Below are 10,732 nucleotides of genomic sequence, written 5' to 3'. Positions count from 1 at the left end.
CTTGCTCTCTTTTGATACACCAAACCAAACGAATATCTATTATGTAGGTTCTTGCAGTTTTTGCTTTACCGAAAAGGAATAAAGAAAACATTTCTTTTCAAGCAGCCATAAGATGGCCTATGGATACCAGCAGATTGCGGCCAATCTAGGTATCACCGGAGCACCTCGTGCTGGGACATGCAACCTATCACTACCTCGTAAGAGTGTCAGACTACAGCACATTAAAAATGCATGGTAGGTACAAAACCTTAGGCAGAGAAGCAATGAGTTACTCGGGCAAACCCGTTGGGAAATAGCCAGTATTTTGACACAATGCACCTACAACTGAATGTGTAGCATGAATGAACAGAAGCAGAACGGACAGCGACTCTCTTTTGGCTTGGAATCAGCCCATTCACTAGTGGTAATAACTACTCAGAAAAGTGAAATTTCTCCAAGCCTCATTTCATTCAATATCATAAGAATTTAGATTAGAAAAAGTACAAACTTTGAAAGAACACCTAAAGAAGCAACTATCACCATTCCAGACGGTTGTCCTACATCGTGTAATGTGCATACCATTTTCCCAACCGATCGCACACCTCGAAAAGCAATTATCACCATTACTGACCAATGTCTTACATCATCGAGCCTGCCTACCATTTTCTTATGTGAGCAGTAAAGCAGCTAGTCCCCAAGCCAGCAGCTGAGGCCATTCATGCAGTAAATCCCAGACAGACAAATTTCAATGACAAGGGATAAGACAGGACACTCACACAAGGCAAACTAAGGTACTATCCCCTCTGATTGTATATTGTCAAAGGTGGAGAGCAGACTTAACACAGTGAACAAGTAACTGTGCCAGAGTTTGAATGGTACAGATTAAGACACCAGTCGAAGCAACATTGAAAATGAAGACTTACTGAGATAAGAATTTCCATCATAGAACACCAACTTTGTTAACAATCTAGTAACTCTATTACACCTTATGCAAGCCTCATTGAGCACAAATCGAATGGACCATCACTGAAAGGAAGGTTGTTTGTTTACGTGCCAAAGCTTCCACTTTAAGGGCAAAAACATAAACTGCCAGTGGAACGCTCTTTAGAAATTCACCTACTGTGCCAAGAATGCCTCTGAAGGACAACATTAAACCATGCAGAGTTTACACATTAAACCACATTTACTTAAAGGCATGATCATGCTCCACAGTGGTTACAGAACTGAAGCAAAATTGACAACATTACATTTCTACAGAGCCAATGCCCTTCAGAAACAAAGCTTGAATTTTCTTCTCAGGATAAAGGGGCTTCATTTCTATAATTGAGTAGTACAATCTCAGCAGGAAATGCAAGACCTTCATTAAGGCCAATTTGAAACTTATCTACACGTTTGTTCGCTGACAATCCAAGGGACATGCCTACCCTGCACAGACTGCCAACCATGAAAGCTTAGACTTTACCCATTCAAGCAACGGGAGCAAGCACCAGACTACTGCATTGGAGCAACCATTGTACTATATTAGTGCTTCGATTTCTCCACAAGTCCCTCATAATCAGTGGCACTAAGAAGCGACCCCAATTGGCTTGGATCCCCCACTTTTAGCTTGACCAACCAGCTGTCACCAAAAGGATCCTTGTTCAACTGGAGAGAAATAGAGAAATATAGAGTCAGAGCGTTATCACGAGTCAAAATATACTAAGGCGCCAAATGATCTTATCCCAAAAAAGAGATCAAATGTGAGAAGTATTGTAAACTAGATTCTCTTGTATGGCAACCCAATGACTGCAAACTGTGAAGCCCTTGAGACTGAGATCATGGTCCTGAACATTATGTTCACATTAGGCTTAGCACCTAGGCCCACAAACACGACTTGCAACAAGCATACACCGCATAAAAACATAAATTTCCAGCATTAGCGGAAAAGATATTGTAGAACACTTCTAAACCACAATCAAGACTCACTTTCTCGGGAGATTCTTTGACACTGCTGTTAACTTCAACAACCTCACCACCTACAGGAGCATAAACTGAACTTGAAGCTTTGACACTCTCCACTGTGCAGATGCTTTCTCCTTGCCCATACTTTGAACCAACCTCTGGTAGCTCCACAAACACAACATCACCAAGTTCATCCTGCCAACATTGAGAAATCCATGCCTTTAAACTCCGCTATTGAAACAAATTTTGTTCAGAATTTAGAGCATTAGTTGTTGCAGACATGTACATACAGGAGCTCAGTAAAATGATCAGCCCCTGTAAGAAAAGAAAGGCTGAATCTCACCACAGCAAAAGAGGTCAAGCCCATTGTGCCCTGACCACCTTCGGGCTTGAACCATTCATGAGATTTAGCATACTTTAACCCTTCTGGATCTGCAGCAGCCAACAACAGACGGCTGCAAACATTCAGTGTACCGCATTGGGTATTCTCTAAGAAGACTCCATAAATCAAATGCATACATGCCATATGGTAACAAAGTTCACTTCTGGTATAATCCACATGGCTTAGCACATTCTAGACAAACACTGTCCAAACTTTCAACACTGGAAAGTATTGGATTAGTCACTCTCTTTGAGAGAATATAGATGAGATTAGGGTCCAGACTTGCTCGATGACCTAAACCACCAATAATAGTGAGAAACCAACGTCTGGAGGTGCATAACAGACACAGATAATAGTAATTTCTGTGATCATCAAAAAAATTAAGCCTCTTCAGACAACCTTCATTGAAAGATTTGAGCAGCACTAGCTTTCCTCATCCAGGTATACTAATGGTCGCTTACTAGGGCATTTTCCCACATAGTAATACATTCATCATAGCCAGTGAAGGGCTATTGGGATTTTTCAGCCACAAAACAGACACAAAATCTTCAGTATTACATCTTTGCATTGTCAGGACTCTGCGGGGCTGCATAACTAGGAAGGGCTTGACCAACAATTAAAACTGGTGAGAAAAAATAAAAGAAATCTCAGTGTTTCTATGTTTGCATAATATATAAGGATGTTGCCTGACCCCAAACGAAAAACTCACCCAGTGCCTCAGATATATTAAGAGGGAAGCTGCATTGCCAAAATCAGTTTAAGGATTTGAGGTTAAGTTTAATACGCAGCAGCAAAAGTACAGTAACGTAAGAATGAGAAGTTAAAACCGCAGACAAAAAATTGCAACAGAACAAGACCGCCCACAATCACCCAAAGCAAATACACTGACATGTTCATAAAGCAAGCAGATTCCAAAAAGCCAAGATCAAACCAGACGTTATTCGGAAGTAAATTCAAGATGCCGTGACAAATCAAGGCCTGGATTTCAAGCGCAGAGAACAGGAGGCAGTGCATAAAAGGAAGCTTTTAAACTGCATTGAGATTACTCCCATTTACAAGGAGTAAATCTGCGCATAGCCTACTCTAAAGACGCGAATAACAGAAAGTATCCACAAGTACACGCAGGAGAAAGAAACAATCGCTTGGGTAGATCACGGTGGCGCAGCGCATAACCGAGGGGAAAAAAACTCAAACACTCACATTTGCTAGAGAAATGTCGGAGAAAGACAGGACGCGAGCTGATGCGCAGAGCTGTTGCGGTCTGCGAAGCGAAAGCTCGGAGCGCCATCGCTACCTCTCCCGGCAGCCGAGATCACCAATTCTAAGTTTGGAGCCACTCAAAGTGAAGGGGGTGGGACAAGTCACCCTAACAAATGTTCAATCTTGACGAGAGGACAGGAAGGGTGAAGATCATGAGGTTAAGGGAGTGATGAGCCTATCCAAAACCTTTTGAGGTGTGGAGAAAAAATGCAACCTCCCTCCCTCCCTCCCTGGATAGCCTTCCACTCTCTCTCTCTCTCTCTCTCTCTCTCTCTCTCCATTTGAAACTACCATTACCATGAAATTAATGTCTTAATCTTTACTTTTCATGATGTTTTGGATGGCACCTCACTGTAAAGGTAGTTGAGGGGTAGCCAATTCTTCAAGCGTCCAGGGTGAAGGGACCGTATTAAGGACCTTTAACGAGTTGCTAGGCGCTTTTGCTGCGTGGTGCTCCGTTTTGAGCATGAAGGGGCGCAATCGATATCGCTACATAGCATCTACCTGCAGTAAAGGCGATTTTGAGTGCGAGTGTTGACAGACTGCGATCGCGGACAGTTGCTGAAATCTCGTGTAGCAAAAAAGGCCGCCATTAGCACCACTGTCGAGGGCGATTTTAAAGACTCTACTGCCAGCGAGGCTTGCACCTGCATCGAACGGCAGCGATTACAACCTCAGCTGAGCTAGCCGTGAAAGCACACATGCTTCGGTGTCCTACATCTGGGTTTTGCTTTTCATAATTTAATGGTCCGCGGGTCCTTCAAGAGGCACCCACCCCATTATTGGCCCTTTTACCCTAGTGTTTGCAAAAGTTTTAGTACCCTTGAAAAACTCACTGGGTTTTTGACCTCGTGCCTCGCCAGCGAATTGAGCTTGTTGTCCCCCAAATATATTTCATTAGCTATGTTATTTGCTTTGATGGTCCAAATGACATTATGAAATAGACTCGCCATCAATTTCACCAAAAAAGTAAACATTGCCTTTTTATCCTACAATAAATGCATATGGCACGCAGCCAATCATTCTATGAAAGAGCATAGGGAGATCGACATGCCAATAACCACCCAACCATACCTATATATAGGCCCTTGGCCCTCCTATATATAGCACATGTACTGCATGTGTATCTATCGGCCCTTGGCTAGGGCCGTGCCCTCCTATAGTCCTACCCTTAGCATGACATTACTCCCCCCTTGGAGAAGCGTTTTCATCCGCGAAAACAAAAGTGGTAGGATCTTCATAAGAACACTAATGTTTTTCAAAATGGTATCCGTCATGGATCCAGCTGTTTGTTTGATCAAGACACGGTAATGTAGGAGGTTCAATGAAATCAAGAGTAACATCGAGATTTTGCATATTGTTGTTGTCATAAAAATTAATCTCTATCCAACCCAAATGATTTTCTCATAAAAAACTGATCACTTAATGTGGGAGAATACACGGGAACAAGGGTTAGGATATAGACATGTGCTTATAGATTTATCTCAACACGGGGCCAATGGTTAAGGGGCCCAAATGAGAGATGGTCTATCAAAGAGCAAGGCTAACCAATGGAGCATAAGACCTTAGGGTTAGCTTCATTGAAGACCTCCAATAATGTGTGTAAAAGTCCTTTGACCTTAGGCAAGCTAGGGTTGAGCTTGAGGTGGGAACCCGACCTAAGCTCGAGGTGCTTGTCCTGCTTGAGGTGCTTGTCGTGCTTGAGGTGCTTGACATGCTTGAGGTGCTTGATTAAGATGCTTGAGGTGCTTGACTGGCTCCATGCTTGAGGTGCTTGACTTGCTACATGATTAAGGTGCTTGAGGTGCCTTGAGATGCTTGCCTGAGATGCTTGTGGGAACACCCCCTAGTTCAAGTGCTTTGTCATGCTTGATGACTAAGGGGCTCGCTCATCCAAAGTCAAAAATATCCCTACAAGGAAGGGGGCGAGCCTACAAGGGCCCCGGGGATGAGAGAGAAAACACACACACACACACACACACACACACACACACACACACACACACACACACACACACACACACACACAAGGGAAGCCCCAGCTTGAAGAGGCAGCAAGGACACTTGTCAAGTTCCTCCCCATGTTGCCCTCATGGTGTGCCTGAAGCCTATTGGTTGGCCACCCAAGGGGTCCAATGATAATTTAGGATATTTAATTAATTGATTTTGCATTTATCAAGTCCTCTCTCTCAAAGGGGAAAGGGGGACACTTGTCCCAAGGCTACCCATGTTGCTTGTAATGGCTCCTGCTTGTGATTAGCTAGGCCTGGAGGGGTCCAATGAGCTACAAGGGGGGGTCGACCCAAGCAAGCTAGGGGGGTGCTTAGGGGGTATACTCACCCACACACACTCACAAACACTCTTATTGTGTGCTATGCAAAGTGCAAGGGCTCCATCTCCTTCTCCAAGCTCCTTGAGAAGTTGAGAGCCTACACCAACTCTCTTGGCTATGGAATGCAAATCCAACCAAGAGCTATGCTTCAATGCTTAAGCTTGCCATCTCCTCCTTCTTCATTACTATGCTATTATGTATGCTAGCAACAAGAGTATGATAAGTGAGGAACTACTTCTTTCTCCTATGAAATGTTTCTTCTTCCTCTTCCCTACCCTCATTCCCTGCTAGCTCTCTCCACCTTCGAAGGTGTTTGAGGTCTTGGGATTGAGGCTTGGGATAGTTAATGCTTTCTACAAGTGCATGTTATGCTTATTGCAAGAAGGCTAATGGTTTATTGCAAGTAGATTAATTACTTAATGCAAGTAGATTAATTGTATTGCAAAGTAGATTAATTATTTCTTTAAGCACAAGTTGATGCATAAAAAGTATACATCTTCATGCACTCAAATGATTTAGGGAACACAAAGATTAATGATGTTCACAAGTTCTTGATTGTTTCCAAGCGAAGATTGATTGTTGAAATTATGCAAAAGCTTGGTGTGTGAACCTTCCATCTTCATATTGCCAAGGAGGTCTCAAGGAACACAAAGATTGTATTGTACCAAGTCTCTTAATGAGAGAATCTATAATACAAATGCCTTTTGGAGGGGGGACCGGCTCCACATAAATCCGGTCCTCAACTGTTGTCATATTCTCTACTCTCTCTCTCTTGTAAAAGTATTGTTCATGCCTAGTTAATTAAGTGTTATGATAGAGTTGCTACTACCAATTAAGTTCACCCTCTATGCTCTCAAAATTGCTCACTCTAATTCTCTTAATTCCGCTATTCTCTAAGTTCATAGGCCATTCCCATTACATTGGTATCAGAGCATTTGGTTTCTCTTTTCTTGCTTAAGAAGAGGGGTCCTTAAGTAGCCTATAAATGGTTGATGTTGTTAATTATAATAGGATAAGTGGAACTGGGATCTAATATCGGTTTTGTTAAGCCCACTATGTGGGGGATGTTACCATATACATGTGGTAGTGATGTGTGTGAACACACTAGGACCGCCGGGGCATTTTTTCCCTCTTTAGGAGGTTTTTTCCCCCATGCATTGTATATACGCCCATCACTCTAGGGCTATCTATCTTTCCATTGCACACTAAGTAACACACTCTCTATTGTGTGCCTTGAGCTTCCTTCGTCTTCTCCAAGCTGTGTGTGTTTCTCTGCAACCCTAATTCCAACAATTGGTATCAGAGCAGGTCACGTCCTCCCGGGCTTAGTCGCCAGCTGCTCCAGCACACGCCTGCTCACTTTCTCCGATTTCAGTGAGCTTTGGCGAGCGTTCGCAGGTCGACAAATATTTTGGGTAGGCTCAAAGAGCTTGGTCTGCTCAGAATTTTGATTTGGGCCCATTTCGGCCTCCGTTTCCACTACGGGCAGTACTGCACAGGCTATTTCATCATTTTGTGCAGATTTTTTGTCAGTGCCGTTTTCTGCATAACAAGTGCCTTATAGTCTTCTACAGTTTGTGCTATATAGCACAAGTTGTTCCCGCTCCATTTCTCCTATTTTCGGGCAGTTTTCACATCAGGTGCAGCATTTACCATGGCTGACAACAACAACACAGATGTGTTCAAGATGTTTGTTGCTGAGGACAGGTTGGATGGGGACAACTACCCTATGTGGGCTTATATGATGCAACATGTTCTTGTGTCAAAAGGTGTCTGGAACATTGTGCAGGGCATTGATGTACGTCCTGGTTCTGAAGATGTAGGCGATGTTGAGGATGTTGCAGGTCTTGCTGCAAGGATTGCAGCTGTTAGAGTTGTTTTGCCTACGGCAGAAAAAGCTCGTTGGGATGTTAAGGATGCGCAGGCTCATGCATTGATTGCGTTGTCTGTGAAGCGCACCATTATTCCTCACATCCATTCAGCAAAATCTGCAAAACAGGCTTGGGATATTCTAGCAGGTCTTTATGCAAGCCGCAATGAGGCTAAAATTGCTTTGCTGCGTAAAGAGCTAGAGTCGAAGATTATGCATGAGGAAGATGATATGGACACTTTCCTTGCTAGTGTCAAGGATATCAATGAGCAACTCATTTCTGCAGGTGAAGTCATTTCGGATAGTTCCCTTGTGCAGACTGTTCTTGATGCCTTACCAGATTCCTACCAGACTTTTGCTAGTACTTGGAGACTGATGACCCAAGGAAATCCTGAAGTTGTCAAGTTTGATGCATTATGCACATTGCTGTTGCAAGAGTCACTTTCTAGAAAAAACAGGACTAGGCAGCGTGCAGTTGAACAGGCTTTTATTGCTTCTCAAAGAAAGGGTGGTAACAGTAATGCAGCCACTTCTTATGGTTCTGCTGCGAGTGGCAAAAATTCTATTCCTAATGCTTCTGCTGGCAGCACTTCGTCTGGCAATTCTGGTGATAAGGGCAAAAAGAAGATGCGTTGCCATTATTGTAAAGCCAATGATCACTTGATCAAGTCGTGTCCTAAGTTGAAGGCCAAAGAGGCTAAGAAGAAAGAGGGTGGTTCCACTGCAAATGCTGGTTCCACTACAAATGCAGCCATTGTTGAGTCTTCTGTGAAAGGAGATTGTGATGCTGATGTTGATGCAGAATGGGCTTTTAGCGCAGAGTGCACTTACAATCCTGCTGTCCATGATGCATGCTTGTCAGTTGCTACAGATTCACATGTGTGGTATTTCGACAGTGGTGCTACAAAGCACATTACCTCACATCGTGAATTGTTTACCTCTCTCGAGTCTGTCCCTCATGGGAATTCAGTCACTTGTGCCAACAACGCCTCTTATTCAATTCAGGGAGTTGGAAAGATTGTGCTCACTGTTGCTAATGGCAGTTCCTTCACACTTGTTGATGCACTTTATGTACCTGGGATCAAGAAGAATCTCTTGTCTGTATCCGCACTTGCTAGACTTGGACTTGTAGTCAAATTTGTGGATGACAGATGTACAGTTCATGATCTCAGTTTTGGTGATGAAATTGTTGCATCTGGGCTTTTGTGTCGTGGGCTGTATAAGCTCACTTTGTATGACAAGTGTGGACAAAATTTTGCAAATGCTGTTGCAGATTCAAGGGCTATTTCAGATGCAAAACTTTGGCATGCACGTTTTGGTCATCTGAATTTTGCCAGTTTGCTGCGTTTGCAGAAATCTGATATGGTTGCTTCTTTGCCGCCTCTTGAAGCACCTGTCAAACATGTTTGTGAAGGCTGTATTCTGGGTAAAATGCAGCGTTCTAAGTTTCCAAAGGATGGTTCAGTTAGGGCCACATGCAGGTTGCAGCTTGTGCATAATGATGTTTGTGGGCCCATGCAAACTCTGTCCTTGGGCAATTACCTGTACTTCGTGACTTTCATTGATGATTACTCCAGGCATGCATGGGTATTTCCACTTAAAGCGAAGTCCGAAGTTTTTATGTGCTTCAAACAATTTTTGGCTATGGCTGAAAATGTCTCAAAATGTACTATGGGCACCCTCCGTTCCGATCGAGGGGGGGAGTATATGTCTCATGAATTTAATGCATTTCTAGCTAGTCGTGGGATAAAACACCAATGTACAGTGCCTTATACACCTCAGCAAAATGGTGTTGCTGAGAGGAAAAACAGGTCACTAACGAAAATGGCACGATGTATGGTCAAAAGTCAAGCTTTGCCGCATTCTTTTTGGCTTGAGGCCATCATGTGTGCCACTTATGTACTTAACAGGTGTCCTACGAAAGCTTTGCAGTCTATTACTCCATATGAAGCATGGCATGATAGAAAACCTTCTATTGAGCACATGCGTGTTTTTGGCTGTTTGGCATATGCTTTGGTGCCACAAGTGCAGCGCAGAAAATTGGATGATAAGGCTGTCAAATGTATTTTTGTTGGTTATAGTGCTGAAAGCAAAGGTTACAGGTTGTATCATCCGCAAACAAAACGTATTCTGGTTTCACGGGATGTAGTGTTTGTGGAAGATTCTGTTCAGCCCTTGGTGTCATGTACTAGAGACAATAATGTAAGCTCACAGGACATTTATGACACTTTGTTGCCTCTTTTCAGTGGTGGAAATACGAATGTAAGTTCCAATGAGGCAAATGTACAGCCTATGGGGGTTTCTGAAAATGTTTTAGAACAGCCTATCACTGATGCAGATGTACATGATGTACTTGATGAGGAAAGGGCCGAAAATGAGCAGGCTAGAGGTATGCCAAAATGGCTGGTGCACACTTTGCGTGACAGTAATTGGATGCACCTTTATCTAGTCGTACTCGTTCAGGCTCCCCCATGCATCTTATGCATCAGATTGTTATGCTTTGACACATTCACTGATGCAGATGTAAGATTACTTGATGAGAAAGGCCGAAAATGAGCAGGCTAGAGGTATGCCAAAATGGCTGGTGCACACTTTGCGTGACAGTAAATTGGGATGCACCTTTATCTATCGTACTCGTTCAGGCTCTCCCCATGCATCTATGCATCAGATTGTTATGCTTTGGCTGCGTCTAGTTTACATGATGTTGAGGAGCCTCTGTCTTTTGATGAAGCACAGAATTCAGAAAATTGGATTGCTGCCAAAATCAGAATATGATGCACTTATAGAAAATGACACATGGTCTTTATGTGATTTGCCTCCTGGCAAAAAGGCCATTGGTACGAAGTGGTTTTACAAGTTGAAACGCAAGCCTTGGTGAGATCGATCGCCATAAGGCTCGACTTGTTTGCAAAGGGTTATGCACAACAAAAAGGCATAGATTATGAAGAGACTTTTGCTCCCACTTGTC

The 10,732-nt window shown here is 43.2% G+C and overlaps 1 protein-coding gene across 1 annotated transcript; it reads right to left on the bottom strand.

Moving 5' to 3' along the window:
- Positions 1-1,203: 1,203 nt before the first annotated feature.
- On the bottom strand, positions 1,204-3,677 carry LOC147465385 (uncharacterized). Its single transcript, XM_086519815.1, has 4 exons — positions 3,503-3,677; positions 2,264-2,352; positions 1,945-2,115; positions 1,204-1,623 (listed from the first exon to the last, which is right to left on the bottom strand). Exons 1-4 carry the CDS (start codon positions 3,588-3,590, stop codon positions 1,501-1,503), a joined length of 471 nt encoding a protein of 156 aa, XP_086375941.1. The 5' UTR covers positions 3,591-3,677; the 3' UTR covers positions 1,204-1,500.
- Positions 3,678-10,732: the final 7,055 nt, after the last annotated feature.

The sequence above is a fragment of the Adiantum capillus-veneris genome, chromosome 1, assembly GCF_014529385.1.
Source record: "Adiantum capillus-veneris isolate H3 chromosome 1, ASM1452938v2, whole genome shotgun sequence".
Taxonomy (NCBI): Eukaryota; Viridiplantae; Streptophyta; class Polypodiopsida; order Polypodiales; family Pteridaceae; genus Adiantum; species Adiantum capillus-veneris.
Note: the sequence above shows the minus strand (reverse complement) of the source record. Positions and strands in the feature narration are given on the sequence as shown.

Excerpts from the sequence above, each read along its gene's own strand:
- LOC147465385 (XM_086519815.1), bottom strand. The coding sequence starts at position 3,590 with ATGGCGCTCCGAGCTTTCGCTTCGCAGACCGCAACAGCTCTGCGCATC. Across the intron at positions 2,353-3,502 it reads CCGACATTTCTCTAGCAAAT|ATCCAGAAGGGTTAAAGTAT; the intron begins GTGAGTGTTTGA and ends TGGCTGCTGCAG. Across the intron at positions 2,116-2,263 it reads GCTTGACCTCTTTTGCTGTG|GATGAACTTGGTGATGTTGT; the intron begins GTGAGATTCAGC and ends CAATGTTGGCAG.